The sequence below is a fragment of the Oscarella lobularis genome, chromosome 12 (genome assembly GCF_947507565.1).
Source record: "Oscarella lobularis chromosome 12, ooOscLobu1.1, whole genome shotgun sequence".
Classification (NCBI taxonomy): domain Eukaryota; kingdom Metazoa; phylum Porifera; class Homoscleromorpha; order Homosclerophorida; family Oscarellidae; genus Oscarella; species Oscarella lobularis.
The window spans coordinates 775937-790211 of NC_089186.1; the positions used below are offsets into that span (position 1 = coordinate 775937).

Here is a 14275-nt window from a genome sequence, read left to right on the forward strand (position 1 = left end):
AACAAAGATCAGTAGAAGACGCACTGAAGACTTGTCCATTGCTGCAGCTGCCTCTCTCACGTTTGAGGAACCAATAGTGCTAGTGGAAGCAGAGATATACGTGCCCCCATTTAAGGATTGCTTCCTTAATTTCCGCGGACACAAGTGGGCAGTGCATATCCATCGTTACATCCAATCACGGGACTTTCGCTGTGGGAATTACGGAGAAGGGAAACGAAGAGTGCATAAATGTGGATAGATTATGAGATGGAAGCTTGCATAGGGAACCGAAGGACGAAAACAAAAGGAAGCGAGAGGAAAATTAGATTAGGAAGGACAAATTAAATTAGTATAAACCACGAGACAGAGATGGAGAGATTCAAATTTCCAGACTCTCTTTCATTTAGTAAAAGCTGCTAGAACCCTGTGCTTTAATTCTCATGTAAATATACTTCAGGTGAAAATACCGTGAGATCAAACGAATTCTTCTTGAAACACCTGTCTCTTATGGAGGTTGTCAATTTAGCATTGCAGAATTTTTTTCTTGCATCTTGCATCTAAATTCTTGAGACACTTATCAGAGGATTCGCGTGTTCCTCGATTTTATCTGTGCTTCACGTTACCTTATACGTACAAGACCACTTCCACATGAAAGTATCTCGCGTATCCAAGGTAATTTTTAGGCATCGTCTGCTCTACTAACGTTGGCAGGCTACCATAGAACGTGTCAGATTTATCCATGCAACAGCCGCGCGTGGCATGAATGCAGTTAACAGTAGTTTCGCTCTCGATTGCCTACCTTCGTAAAGATCCGACGTACGTTAAATAACCATCGTTTGGAGGCGTTAATCAAAAGAGGCCACGGTACCGACCATAGAAGCAAAGTACACAGTAGCTTTGCATGGAGCGGCATCACGTGCATCACTTGAGACTCTTTGAGTCAATTTGCGGTAAATGCCATCAAGACGTTTCTTCTGGTTGAGGTATTTAGCTTTTATGCAAAGTTCTGAAGAAAGCTAGCCGAAAACGCCTCGAGCAGATGTCCAAAACCGTTTGATTCTTATGCGGCTGCGCGTACGTGCAAGAAGGCGAGTACATAAACAAGGTCACCGCGGAAAGACCGGTTCATGGACACCGCTAGTACATTACTGTCTACTACATCCTTTCGTGATAAAACTCTTCTTGACTGTTCATAGAGTTTTTCTCGGCTATCGCCAGCGGAAAAACGAAAAAGGTTCGCGAATTTGTGTCTAAACAGCCTGTACAATGGAAAACGATGGTTACCAAGGTACGATACGCGTTTTTCCCTAGAAACGGTGACTCGTGACGCCGTTGATATCGCTCTTTTGGGTATATCTCTAGAGGCCTTCTTTCTTGTTTAGGACGGACTCAGTGCAATAGCTTTTGCTATTTCGTGCAATTCATTAGAAGTGGCAGAGTATTTTCTTTCAACGGGATTAGATATCGAGAGTCGAGTTGACATGGTATTGTTAGGATTTCCAAAACTGAAGAAACGCGTATTTGAGTTTGATGCTACGTAGAAAGGAGCGACTGCTTTTCTTCACGCTTCTCACAAAGGATCTGTGAAAGGAGTCGATCTGCTATTGAGAAAGGGCTGTAACGTTCATGTGAAGGACGACGTGAGTGACACTTCTCACAGTATTTTACTATTGATACTCGCTTAGGACGGCAATGGAGTTCTGGCATTAGCGTGCTTAGGAAGCCATCTTATGATGGTTAAAAAAATTTGCACAATGGGTTTCTCGGTGAACACAACTCATCAGGTAGAGATAAATAATAATATGTTTATTATTACAAGAATTCTGGTTTCTCCATAGGATGAAAATACATCTTTGCATTTTGCAGCTTATAGTGAAAGTGCGGAAATTACAGCAGATCTAATAGACAACGGAGCAAACGTCGAAGCAAAAAACAAAGTGGTGTCCTAGATAATTTTGCGAGCAAACGACATCAACTTAACGAATGGCTTTCTAGTTTGGCTTCACTCCCTTTCTTATGGCCTGTAATTTAGACAGCTTGAGCGTCGCCAATTTACTTCTATCAAAAAGATGCAATATTCATGCCAAAACAAATGTAAGTTTCGGAGGTCATTTTTTCTAAACCTAGTGCATAAATCGATGTAGCGCGGTGACGAGCATTGGCGATGTCAAGTCGCAATGGAAACCTTAGAATCGCTCAAGTTTTGATTCAAGTTGGGTTAGACGCAAACGAAGCCCAACACGTAAAACTATTTCCATACTGGTCTTGCTGGGTATTGTATGTGTTTTCAGCTTGGTTACACATCCTTGCACTGGGCTGCTGAAAAAGGACAACTTAGACTCGCAGACTTTCTTCTTAAGAACGGCTCTAAAATAGAAGCTCGGGACAAGGTAACTGCGATATTTTATAAAAATGCTTCACATCGACTTAATTATTTAATTTATATTCTCATAGTTTGGAAAGACGCCGTTTCTCGTGGCTTGTACGTACAATCAATCAAAAGTAGCTAAGCTCTTCATATCCAAAGGTTGCAATGTTCACGTCAAATCCAATGTCAGCTTTTGTTGTGAAAGACCTATATAACTATGAGCATGTGTATATTAGCGTGCTGATGGAGCCTTAGCAATGGCGACTTGGAACGAAAACGTCGAACTTGCTGAAGTATTGATTCAACTTGGTTTAGACGTTAATGAAGCACATGGAGTAACTTTTCCTCGCGTATATATATATTATACTTTCGCGTGCATTTATTCTTTTATGAAGTTTTGCTGCACACCCTTACACTGGGCAGCTAGCAAAGGAAATTGCGAATTAGGTGAACTTCTTATTGGAGAGGGTGCTGCGCTTGAAGTTAAAGACGAGGTAACAAAACGCTTTATTGGCACGATATTTTCCTTCATGACGTTCCGTGGTGTGTCCTTGCTAAGCTTGGATATACACCGTTTCTTATGGCTTGTAGCTGTCAGAAATTTCCTTTCGTCGAATTCCTGATATCAAAGGGGTGCAATATACATGCAAAGAGCAATGTGCGGTTTTATACTGACATTTTGTCACTAACAATTGATTGCATATATTTTAGCGTGGCGATGAAGCCTTGGCAATGGCATGTTGGAATGGAAACCTGAAATTCGCTAAGAAACTTATTCAACTCGGATTAGACGTAAATGAATCTCAACGCGTAAGTCTTATGCATGATTATAATCGCTGCAGCTACCTGACGTTTTGGTTAGGTTGGCTATACCTCTTTGCACTGGGCAGCTCAAGACGGGCATCTAGAACTGGCAGAATTCTTTATTGAATGTGGGGCCGAGCTTGAAGTTCAAGACGAGGTTTCACAATTTTGACTTTATATTCTACCATAGATGTATTTCGCTGATATTGTAGAATGGAAACACTCCGATTTTATGTTGCGCTGTGAGTGATAATGTTGATTTGCTCGGTTTGTTAATCTCAAAGGGTTGCAACGTTCAAGCTAAGAATAAGGAAGCTATACCTTACAGAAGTATATGTTTACGTTCCTTACAGTGATGTCGCTATAGATCGGTCGAGGATTGCTAGCAACAGCTTGTGCAAATGGACGAGCGAAAATGACCGAAACGCTTTTAAAGATGGGATTTTCGCTGTTTGAGACGGACTACGTGTGATAATACCTATATTCTGACGTCACAGCCTCTAACACTAATTTAACTTAGCATCACCGCACGCCGCTTCATTGGGCGGCGCAATGGAATCGAAAGAAAGTTGCGGAAGTTCTCATCGACAAAGGCGCCGACATTGAAGCTCAAGACAGAGTTTGATCTATAGTTTGATTTGTAGGCGAATATTCTCTCTACGACGAAATCTCTTTTTAGTGCGGAAAAACGCCTTTTTTGTACGCGGTTTGGCGTGGGAAAAATGAATTTGCTCATTATTTACTTGACGAAGGATGCAATTTTTCTGCACTAGATCATGCAAGATGATCATTCACTTCTTGTAGAAAATAAACGGCGCTTTTTTCTTTTTAGAATGGTCAGGGTGCATTGACCTTGGCTTGCATTGAAGGGCATCACGACACAGCAGAATGGCTCGTATCAAAGTTTAAATCCCAGGTTAGGTTACTGTCTTTTACGAATAAATAAAAGTCTAATGAATTAGCTTGTAGGATATCGATTGCCTTCTACATGTTGCAGCCCAAAACGATTTTGACAAAGTCGCCGCCATGCTGGTGTCAAAGGAGCTGCTTTGGAATCTCGAGATAATGTAGCATGAAGTTGAGAGAGCAATACCTTTAATGTATTAATTATTTTGCAGTGGGGCTGCACTCCCCTTCTCACTGCCATTGAGTTCGGCTGCGACAACGTCATTGATTATCTTTTGAACAAAGGCTGCAATATTTATGCGACAACGAAACGAGGAGAGTGCGCTCTCGATTTAGCCGTCATGGGAGGACGCCTAGATTTGTATCATCGCTTGGTGAAGGCGGGAATCAAAGCCTCTCAGCTCACACAAGCAAGTTAAATATCAAAGTCACGAAGAGGGCCGCTTTGGGTAAAAACGAAGAAGCTCTTTGTTATCTAAGAGAGGTTACTACATTTGAAATAGACCTGCCAACTGTTCTTGACACGTTGTGCTTTACAGATTTACTGTCTTCAGTGCTCTGAAGAATCTCTACATTGGGCTTCGCCTCTGGGATGCAAGTTGTTGAACGGCTTTTAAACTATTTGAATTTTTTTTCGTTCTATAGGAACGAGAAGAAATGCAACTAGAAATATATCAGCTTTATGCACGACTAGGAAGACGTGAAAATAGAACTCACTCCTCTAGAGATCATGAAACGAAAGAAGAGGAGCGCCTTGTTGGTACTACTGAAGTAAGTGTTGCATTGTACGAAATTATGACAATGGAGAAAGATGTTTAATTAAAATAGGAACGGCAGCAGGTTGTGGAGGAATTGGCATTTGCTTTGGCGAGAAAGGAAAAAGAAATAGCGCAATTGAAGGACGAGGCTACAGAAAGAGAGAGAAAGCACGAAGTCCTTTATGGTTTCTAAGATATTCCATGCAGCTTTCTCCTAAATAGGTAACATATAATTTCTTCTTCTTAACTAATAACAGCAAAGTGGAGAACCGAAGGTGAAAAGAAGAACATTGAACTTGACGTTCGAGCCCAAGAAATTGGTACGCCCTTCTTGAATTGGAACCATACTAACCATTTGCTTGACTATCAATTAGAGGAAATAAGGATTGCTGCCAAGGCAAAAGACGATCAAATAGAAGCGGCTATAAAAAAGATTGACGAATTGACACTAGACCACGGTAACAGATCTCTCATCTAAGCATCACGCTATTTCTTGATCAATGAACTTGTGTACAGAAAAATTAGTCAACTGCTTTGAGGAGACAGTAACTGAAATAAGAACCATATCTGAAGAGAAAGCAGAGAAGGAAAAGTAGCTAGACAAAGCAAAAGAAAACGAAGGTCTACTGCAAATTCCTCTTGATAGCGTCAAAATGACAGAAATTAAACTCGGAGAGGGAGCGTACGGAGGTAAGTAAGAACGAGGTAATGAGATAAGAAACAACGGGGTTCTGTCGTTTCAATCTAGAAGTGAGGGTTGGTTACTGGCGCGGATGCCCCGTGGCTGTCAAGATATTTTATGAATTTCTCAACACAGAAAACAGCCTTCGTCTCTTTCAGGAAGAGATTGCCGTCTGCAGTCGAATACGTCACCCAAACATCGTCTCCCTATGCGGTGCAACAACGGAGAAAAACGAACGACTTCGAATAATAACAGAGCTTCTAGAAGGGTCTCTTTCTGACGTCATCATAGCCGCTCGTCGTTCAAAATGGCTTCTTTCTTTGCGAGAGCAAATTGACCTTGCCTTCGGTATGACAGCTGCAACAACGTATCTCCATGAACTCCGACCAAACGGAGTCGTACACGGCAACATTCGCTCCTCCAATGTCGTCGTAACGGCTTTGATGGAGGCGAAGCTTTGCGACTTAGGCGGGACTACATTTGCACAAGTGTCTCTTTCCACCGTACCTCTTCCTGCCAGCCAGTATTCGGCTCCAGAGCAGGGCTCTGTTCTCTACCAAGGCACGCAGATGACTGACGTGTGCAGTCTAGGAGTGACTCTCGCTGAATTGATGACTGGGGAAGAACCAGTTGCCAGTCAGCGATTCGAGCAGGCTTCCATTGTCGGTCATCCCCTCGTCAAGAAGATGTGCCTGCAAATGATTTCTATTGATCCAAGCGTGAGGCCAACTGCACACGAATGCTTGGATACTTTAGAACGAGTTAAAAAGTCAGACGACTATAATCAGTGTTATCCGAAGAGAGTTGTAAAGGGTAAGTTGCACGGGGAGGTGAGCTTGGTGTTTCCGCATTTGCCGCATTGTCTTTCCGTGCAACCTGGAATTTTGTAGATTTTTTACATGGCTTTTCTATTGCATTGTTCTGTTCTACAAGCACGGCTAAATTAAACTATTTTATACACATCCGCTAGACGATTTCTGGAAAATCTCAAAGGTAAGTAAGTGCCTTTGACGCACTGGCTTTATATTCAATGTGCTAAAGTAGGTTTGACGACGGTACACCTGCGGAGGCAATTGGGTTGTGGGCGTACGTATATAGCGCGCACGTACGGACCCGGGGCGGATGGTGTGCACCGATTCTCCGGGGAGACTCATCCCGGCCGGTGCGGATACCAATCCAAACCCCCGAAAGCCCGGCGGCCATTGCTCGAGAAAGAGCAAGTACCTGTGGGAGGGAGAGGGAGGGGCGACGCTCGTGCGGCGAAGGCGCGACTGAGGGCCCCTCGCGTGCTTATGTTTACTAAGTGCCTACCGCGCCGCGCCCCTCGTGCGTCATCAAATACGTTTACCATTGGCTAAACTCCACTTTATGTATGAACATGCGCAGACGAGACTATGGATTCCGCTGGTAAACGCAACCTGACCTGACAAGAAACGATCTCCTCTCTAGGCTTCTTCCTAGCTTTTCTTGATGCTATAGCAAACAGAGACGCGAACCTGGTTCGCCAATTCGTGTCCAATCACCCAGAACAGTGGAGGACCGCAGTGGACGAGGTATGGTTGTAAATTTTCTGCCAAAGCGGCGTGCACGACCATAGCCTGGGTGAAATAGGACCTCAATCTAATCGTTGTACGCTCGGGAACTACATTTACCCGAAGGAGAATCCAAACACCATCTAAATTTTTTTATCCGTTTAGCATCGCCCTTAAAGCCTAAAATATTTTGCCTATCGTCTTGTTACGCCACTAGTGCTCTTTTAGTCTCAACGTAGTCTACGTTACGGTAGAAGTGACAGCTGAAAATTCATTTTTAGATTTATATAGCCTGCTTTTGGAAACTATCCGACTTATTAGATTCTGTGCGTTGTAGGAAGGTGCCAATGCGATGGCGTACGCGATATTTTACAATTCTTTGGAAGTGACAAAATATTTTCTCTCGCTTGGATGGGACATTGAAAGTCACGTCGACGAGGTAGTTTTTTTTTTAAATCAGAGACTTTTTGATTGCTTTCTGATAGACTGGATGCACGGCTTTTCTTTATGCTGTCAATAGAGGGTCTGTCAAAGTAGTCGATCTGTTTCTCAAGAAAGGCTGCAACATCCTTGCAAAAAGCCACGTGAGAAACGAAACGTTATTATGGCTTTTGACGTAAACTCGCTTGGTGATGGCAGAATGGCAACACAGCTCTTGCTTTGGCGTGCTTGCGAGGTCGTCTTCATATGGTAAAGAAAATGATAAAAATAGGATTCTGCGGCAACGAAGCTAACGAAGTACTAAACCACATTTTAAGTCTGAAAATTTCGTATGTCTTCTACGTATATAGAACGGCTACACATCGTTGCATTGCGCAGCGGATCGAGGATATGTCAAAATTGCCTCGTATCTAATCGCAAAAAAGGCAAATCTTGAAGCTAAAAGCGAAGTACAGTAGAACCCTAATAAAATCGATTGGACAGAAACTACGTTCTCGTTAGACTGGACTAACGCCTTTTCTTGTCGCTTGTACGTTTACTCAAATTAGAATGGTTGATCTTTTGCTATCGAAAGGATGCAACATTCACGCCAAGAACAAGGTTCCCAGTTGCGACTTACTCTTTAGCCATTATGTGTAGTAGGTACATGTATGTAGCAAGGTCATGGAGCCCTGGCAATTGCAAGTATAAACGGAAACCTAGAACTCGCTGAGAAATTGATTCACCTTGGTTTGAACCCTAACGAAGCTGATGCGGTAGGCAGCCAAAAAAGTAAATTCTCTGTGACCATCTTATCATTCAGGATGGCTTTTCTTCTTTGCACTTTGCTGCCAGAAATGAACACATACAAGTAGCAAAGTTTCTTATCAGAAACGGATCCAGGCTCGAAGACAAATCCAAAGTAGGAGCAGCTGTTGATTCTTTTTAGGATAGCACCTTCTCGGTTCTAGTGGGGACACACGCCTTTTCTTGTGGCCTGTGATCGCCAGTGCGAAGGCATGGTGGATCTGTTGATAGCGGAAGGATGCAATATTCACTCGAAAAGCGAAGTCAGTACATTAGGTTAAATTTAAGTTCGGTTGCGAAGAAGTGATGTCGCGTGTAGCGAGGTGATGGCGCGTTGGCAATGGCTAGTTGGAATGGAAACGTTGAAATAGCTGAAAAATTGATTCAACTCGGATTAGACGTCAACGAAGCTCACTTCGTAAGAAATTTACTGATGCTGATCTCTGGTATTGTGTGATATATCCTTCAGTACGGCTACAACTCTTTGCACTGGGCAGTTGCAAAAGGTCATCTCATTCTTGCTAAACTTCTTATTGGAAAAGGCGCTAATTTGGAAGCTGAAAACGAGGTGCTATATCTTACCTTACCTCGTTATTTTAGGTAGCGATTATGCGTTCTGATAGTTGGGAGAAACACCCTTTCTCGTTGCTTGTAATGTCCAATGCCTTGACGTGATTGACTTCTTGGTATCGAAAGGGTGCAATGTTCATGCTAAGAGCAAGGCAAATTGTTTGGTGACGCACTATCTGTCACGAACAAATTTATTTATCTACAGAAAGGAAATGGAGCCCTGGCAAATGCATGTTCGAAAGGAAACATAAAAATTGCTGAGAATTTGATTAAACTCGGTTTGGACGTCAATGAAACTCATTGCGTAGGCGTTTTTTGGAATAAAACGATCAGAAATAGATGATTTATTTAGAATGGTTTCACTTCCTTGCACTGGGCCGCTGGAAAAGGGTATCATATGCTAGTAGAACTTCTTATTGACAAGGGAGCGAAGCTTGAAGCTAAAGACAAGGCAAGTACCAATGCAATTTATTGTCACTTGCTCATTTTTTTGGCCTTTTGCAGAACGGAACAACTCCAATTCTTTGCTGCACCGTAACCGACAGGCTCCATTTGCTTACTATGATGATATCCAAAGGATGCGACATTCATGCTAAGAACAATGTAGTTAGCACATGTGTCAAAATTACACTAGTGACTATGACGTGCAGGTTGGATCTGGAGCGTTGGCGACAGCTAGTGCCAGAGGAAAAGTCAATATGGCAAAAAAACTTCTTGAAATAGGATGCCTGGTAACCGAAACTGACTTTGTAAGCCATATATCCTTCGTTTTTCTTAAGCGTTATCGCAATATCTTCACTTGTTAGTTCGGTGTTACGTCACTTCACATAGCAGCAAAATGGAATAGACAAGCGATTGCCAATCTTCTCATTGAATGGGGCGCCAACGTCGAGGCTCAAAACAAAGTTTGATTTAATAGGGTAACGGATAATGACGTCTTTGCAACATCTACTCTTAGTGGGGGCGAACGCCGTTTCTTCACGCTGTCTGTAACGGACAGGCAGAATTTGCCATGTTTCTTATCAGCAAAAGATGCAAGCGTCATGCAGTTGATAAGGCAAATGTGGACAAGACTTTCTTGTCGATATGATTGTGACATAGTCTTCTAGGAAGGATACGGTGCTCTGGCGCTAGCATCTATTGAAAATCATTACGACGTGGCAGACGTATTAGTTACGAATTACACAACCGAGGTTTGTGTGATTGTGGTTAGCCAGCTGGCATTATCCGTAGTTCTACTTCATTTATGATCAGGATTTAAATGCAGTTCTTCATTTGGTTGCTCAGCGTGATTCCGACCGGATAGCTGACCTTCTTATCTCTAAAGGAGCCAATATCGAGGCTCAAGACCGGGTTCGTATGCTAATCCATTCTTTGCATTGTTTGTACAGGTGGTTTTCCCAGTGGGGCTGCACCCCTCTTTTGACAGCCATAGAGTTTGGTTGTGACAACGTCATCGAGTTGCTGCTGAAAAAAGGTTCCAATATATTTGCATTGACAAAGAACAACGAATCTGCTCTGGATTTGACAATAATGGGAGGGCGACTGGATCTATTTTATCAATTTGTCAAATCGGGAATCAAAGCCTCGCAACTATCACAGGTAAGTCAATGTAAGGGTAACGTCATCAAAGTTCAATGAATTACTAATCAGGAAAGCCGTCGTTTTCTATCAAAAGCGGCCGCTAGTGGCAGTGAAAAAGCAGCTCAATTCCTAAAAGAGGTGCCATCGTTCTGATTAGTAATAAAGCGATTTCACACAGCTTGTTGTAATTGCCACAGATAAATGTTCTTCAGTGTTCTGAAGAACCCTTGAATTGGACATCTCCACAGGAATGCTCTCTACCGAGTGCTTATTGCATCACTGAGAAACTCGTGTGCGTAGGAGCGAGAGGATTTGCAAAAGGAAATCGATTTGCTGGACGCCAAGTTGCCACAACATGAGAACAGCGTTTCTCCCCGAAGAGAAAAGGAATTACAAACGAAAGAGAGATGCATTGCTGGTACTCGAGTGAGTGCTTTTGGGCTCTAAAGCAAGACTGTGACAGTATGAAATATACTAGGAAAAGGAACTGAGACAACGTCTTGAAGAAACAGCTCTTGCTTTGAGTAGAAGAGAAGGAGAATTAGCACGTCTGCGAAATACAACTAAAGAAATGGAAGCAGACTACAAGGCAAAGAAAACGGCTTATAAGGAAACGATAGGTGAGTAGGCCTGCTGTAGTGGTACATACGTATTGCCACTGCTCAATTGTAGCACAATTAAAAAGCGACGTGAAAGAAAAAGACGTTACACTTGATGCTCGCGCTTGCAAAATCGGTGAGCAAATATAAATGATAGTGCTTGTATTTGCGTGAAAGTTTCAGCAAATGATAGGAAAAATTTACATTTGGCTACAATAGACAGCTTTTGCCTAAAGTTTAATTCCTTACTTTTGTCTGGTTTTTAAAAGAACAACTAAGGGCTTTGGCTGATGACAAAGAACTTCAAATTGAGAACGCAAGCAAAGAAGTCAACGCTTTGAGACTTGATAACGGTACGCGGAACCTTTGTCCTAAAACTGAAACGGATCGGTAATGCTCATTTTTAGCTGAAAAAGTTGAGCTCTACAAAGAACGATTAGCTGCAGCTGAGAAGGAAAATGGTAGACTTTCGGGTCACACTTCCAAATTCAAGCGTAACGTTTTGTGGTAACTGTAGCGCAACTAAAAGTGACTGCAGAAGAGAAAGATAATAAAATTGAAATAGCCAGGAAGGAGAATATTGAAATGTCACTTGATCACGGTAGGAAAGATCGTCAAGAAGTCGACGTGTTAAAGTAACTCTTAATTGCAGCAAAAACTGTGGACCTTTTCAAGGAACGATTTGCTGACCTGCAGAAGAACCACAGTAAAATTTCTTTCCCCTGTCTACGTGACCAAAGTGTCTGATTTGCAAATAAAAGCTATGTCAAAGGCTGAAGTTGAACAATTATGCCTTCAAATTGAGAACGCGAAAAACGAGACTGAATCTATGAGACTTGAAAACGGTATGACACCCTTGGAATAGTGCGCCAGCTGTATCTACGTGTACCTATAGAAAAATTGATGAACCGTTACCAAGAAACACAAGCTGAATTGAGAGCTGTTAGTGCAGAAAAAGCCGAAAAGGAAAAGCTGTTGGAAAAGGCAAAGGCACAGGAAGAATTTCTCAACATTCCCATCGGAGACGTCAAAATGACGGACATCAAGCTCGGAGACGGTGGATACGGAGGTATGAGTCAGTCAAAACTTGATTTGAACAAACAGGAATAATGCCATTGTGTTTAGAAGTGAGAGTGGGCTACTGGCGCGGATGCCCTGTCGCTGTCAAGATGTTCCACGAGTTTCTGAACACTGACTATCACCTTCGTCTTTTTCAGCAAGAAATTGCCGTTTGCGTTCGAGCTCGCCATCCCAACGTCGTCTTCCTATGCGGCGTGACAATGGAAAACGGCCTTCCATTCCGAATCATCACGGAACTTCTTGAAGGCTCGCTATCCGACGTCATCAAGGCCGCACTTCGTTCAGAATGGCCGCTCTCGTTGCGCGAGAAAATAGACATCGCGCTGGGAACGACGGCCGGAATCACGTATCTCCATCAGCTCGGACCCGACGGCATTCTTCACGGCGACATACGCTCGTCTAACGTGGTCATAACGTCGTTGATGGAGGCTAAAGTGTGCGATTTGGGCGCAGCTCGCTTAGCCGAGATGTCTCTCTCAGCCGGCCCGTTGAGTCCCCAATACTTGGCTCCGGAGCGAAGGCCTGATAAGCGTCCCGTCAGAGAGCATAATACGAAGATGGCTGACGTGTGTAGCCTAGGAGTGACTCTCGTGGAATTGATGACTGGGGAACTGCGCGTTGCCAGTTATCGGTTCGAACAGGCTTCGAAAGTCCGTCACGTCGCGGTGAAGAAGATGTGTCGCGAAATGATCTGTATCGAGCCGAAAGCAAGGCCCGCGGCAGCTGAGTGCCTGGTCCTGTTGGAGCGAGTGCAAGAGTCGGAAGAATACGATAGGTGCTATCCTAAGAGAATGGTAAAGGGTAGGTTACATGGAGAAGATCAGGTCGATTTGGTGTTGCTCCCCTTGCCGCAACGTCGCTCAGTGAAAAGTTATATTTCCTAGAATACTTTCAGTTTGCTCGTTGTTTGAAACTTTGCTGTGTATGTATTTCCTGCTGGAAAAACTCGGTGGGCGTATGGCAACTGACCATATTTTACCCAAACCTAGTATACTAAGAATTCAACCTAAATTACCTGAATATTCCATTGAAATGGTCTAACCGGGGGGTGGCGGCTGCCAGCTAAGCACGTTCTGGGAAAGGAGCTACAACCTATACTAACCTCTAACCGCCCCTACCTACTGACAGCCGCCCTATACCCTAATGCAAGAGAAAGGACCCATGCACGCTAACATAGTCGGCCGTGATGCAAAACCGAGAACGATTTATCTCTACGTAATGAATGCATGTCGTCCCCGCTACATTCCCTCTCACACACACAAAGGAAGCATCATGCACTGCCATGACACCAGCTCTCACTCCTGAACCCCAACCCGCCCACACAGTTAACCAGCCTATAGTATTTAGATTCGCTCGGAAATCATTCTATGCTCAGGAGTAAGAGAGGTGGCACGCCAGGCAATCCGCGACGTGTGTGTGGCAGGGAGTCCCGCCCCCTAAGTGCATGCCTACTCCACCGGGGGCCCCAAAGGGAGACCTCAGAATAAATTCATTGATCTTCGTCTGCGCTTACACTCCTAGGCAGACAACGTTGGAAAGAAGCCATTTTTAATAAAGGCGGGAGTATTTCGTGACGCCGCGCTGTTTCTAAAGGTTGGGTCAATATTTGCGTGACAGAGAATGTGTCGGTCGCTTACGCATGCAGCACGGCGTCGAAGTGAGCATCGTCTTCGCTACGAGAACAAACGCAGTCATTTAGAAAACGCAGGTAGAAATAAGGATGGAGAGTGAGAAAGGGGGTCCCAGCTAGCGGTGAGCTACTATAGAATGCCAAGGGATTCTAGTAAATGCAATCATGAATGGCACGCGAGGACGCGCGAGCGCTTATAACGCGAGATTGCTCGAGAGCGAGTGATGCAGGAGCCTGAATTAGGAAAGGGGCCCGCCCTGTGATCGAGGGAAGAAAAAGTGTTGCAGGACTCTATAAAACCAGCTTGAAGGCGCCCTATGTCTTCGCCAAGGCGTTTTGGTAGAGCAGCTGGCGAGAAATCACAAAGATCTTGCGCTGTCAGCAGTACGTGCGCGTGTGGGAGAAGATATCGCGAACTTTTGATGACGCCTACCTTTTGGCTTTGCGTCCCGGATTGTTGGAGCCTTTCCGCTCAGCATAGGATTCTCGTACACCGCTCCAAGATATGCTAGCTTGCTCAGCGCTCGTAGAACGTCGAAACTCGAAGGTAGCCGGT

At 43.8% G+C, this 14275-nt stretch overlaps 4 protein-coding genes across 8 annotated transcripts; all 4 read left to right on the forward strand.

Moving 5' to 3' along the window:
- Nucleotides 1-1106: 1106 nt before the first annotated feature.
- LOC136193948 (26S proteasome non-ATPase regulatory subunit 10-like) lies at nt 1107-1928 on the forward strand. Its single transcript, XM_065982958.1, has 6 exons — nt 1107-1119; nt 1176-1267; nt 1362-1463; nt 1521-1619; nt 1665-1763; nt 1818-1928. Exons 1-6 carry the CDS (start codon nt 1107-1109, stop codon nt 1926-1928), a joined length of 516 nt encoding a protein of 171 aa, XP_065839030.1.
- Nucleotides 1873-6445, forward strand: LOC136193742 (putative ankyrin repeat protein RF_0381). 5 transcript variants are annotated; one of them, XM_065982696.1, is made up of 19 exons: nt 1873-1916; nt 1975-2073; nt 2124-2221; nt 2271-2369; nt 2434-2461; nt 2507-2532; nt 2584-2682; nt 2743-2841; nt 2907-3005; nt 3059-3157; nt 3210-3308; nt 3364-3460; nt 3517-3617; nt 3672-3770; nt 3831-3929; nt 3984-4067; nt 4121-4218; nt 4270-4541; nt 4597-4661. In XM_065982696.1, the coding sequence occupies exons 3-18, from the start codon at nt 2144-2146 to the stop codon at nt 4334-4336; spliced, it is 1371 nt and encodes a 456-aa protein (XP_065838768.1). In that variant the 5' UTR covers nt 1873-1916; nt 1975-2073; nt 2124-2143; the 3' UTR covers nt 4337-4541; nt 4597-4661. The 5 variants fall into 5 exon arrangements, with proteins under 5 accessions (XP_065838768.1, XP_065838767.1, XP_065838771.1 ...); XM_065982695.1 differs by having other exon boundaries at nt 2434-2532; XM_065982699.1 differs by lacking the exons at nt 4270-4541; nt 4597-4661 and having other exon boundaries at nt 2434-2532; nt 3517-3619; nt 4121-4177.
- A 447-nt stretch (nt 6446-6892) lies between these two features.
- Nucleotides 6893-11015, forward strand: LOC136193738 (ankyrin-3-like). The gene is made up of 25 exons (XM_065982690.1): nt 6893-6904; nt 6959-7050; nt 7367-7468; nt 7515-7613; nt 7669-7767; nt 7821-7919; nt 7972-8070; nt 8127-8225; nt 8273-8371; nt 8421-8519; nt 8576-8674; nt 8726-8824; nt 8880-8978; nt 9032-9130; nt 9179-9277; nt 9331-9429; nt 9477-9575; nt 9633-9731; nt 9785-9883; nt 9936-10019; nt 10081-10179; nt 10231-10428; nt 10480-10548; nt 10608-10836; nt 10889-11015. Exons 3-24 carry the CDS (start codon nt 7382-7384, stop codon nt 10767-10769), a joined length of 2283 nt encoding a protein of 760 aa, XP_065838762.1. The 5' UTR covers nt 6893-6904; nt 6959-7050; nt 7367-7381; the 3' UTR covers nt 10770-10836; nt 10889-11015.
- LOC136193949 (probable serine/threonine-protein kinase DDB_G0281745) lies at nt 10982-12973 on the forward strand. Its single transcript, XM_065982959.1, has 8 exons — nt 10982-11030; nt 11279-11362; nt 11417-11470; nt 11527-11610; nt 11662-11715; nt 11750-11854; nt 11905-12078; nt 12135-12973. The coding sequence occupies exons 1-8, from the start codon at nt 10982-10984 to the stop codon at nt 12971-12973; spliced, it is 1443 nt and encodes a 480-aa protein (XP_065839031.1).
- Nucleotides 12974-14275: the final 1302 nt, after the last annotated feature.

Bases quoted from the DNA above. Each gene is read 5' to 3' on its own strand.
- LOC136193949 (XM_065982959.1), top strand. From the start codon at position 10,982: ATGGAAGCAGACTACAAGGCAAAGAAAACGGCTTATAAGGAAACGATA. The intron at 11,363-11,416 runs GTACGCGGAACC...GCTCATTTTTAG, and splicing joins CGCTTTGAGACTTGATAACG to CTGAAAAAGTTGAGCTCTAC. The intron at 11,611-11,661 runs GTAGGAAAGATC...TCTTAATTGCAG, and splicing joins TGAAATGTCACTTGATCACG to CAAAAACTGTGGACCTTTTC.
- LOC136193948 (XM_065982958.1), top strand. The intron at 1,268-1,361 runs GTACGATACGCG...TTTCTTGTTTAG, and splicing joins GGAAAACGATGGTTACCAAG to GACGGACTCAGTGCAATAGC. The intron at 1,764-1,817 runs GTAGAGATAAAT...GTTTCTCCATAG, and splicing joins CGGTGAACACAACTCATCAG to GATGAAAATACATCTTTGCA.
- LOC136193738 (XM_065982690.1), top strand. From the start codon at position 7,382: ATGGCGTACGCGATATTTTACAATTCTTTGGAAGTGACAAAATATTTT. The intron at 9,131-9,178 runs GTAGGCGTTTTT...TGATTTATTTAG, and splicing joins ACGTCAATGAAACTCATTGC to AATGGTTTCACTTCCTTGCA. The intron at 10,429-10,479 runs GTAAGTCAATGT...ATTACTAATCAG, and splicing joins AAGCCTCGCAACTATCACAG to GAAAGCCGTCGTTTTCTATC.
- LOC136193742 (XM_065982695.1), top strand. From the start codon at position 2,144: ATGTCAAGTCGCAATGGAAACCTTAGAATCGCTCAAGTTTTGATTCAA. The intron at 2,222-2,270 runs GTAAAACTATTT...ATGTGTTTTCAG, and splicing joins ACGCAAACGAAGCCCAACAC to CTTGGTTACACATCCTTGCA. The intron at 2,683-2,742 runs GTAACTTTTCCT...TCTTTTATGAAG, and splicing joins ACGTTAATGAAGCACATGGA to TTTTGCTGCACACCCTTACA.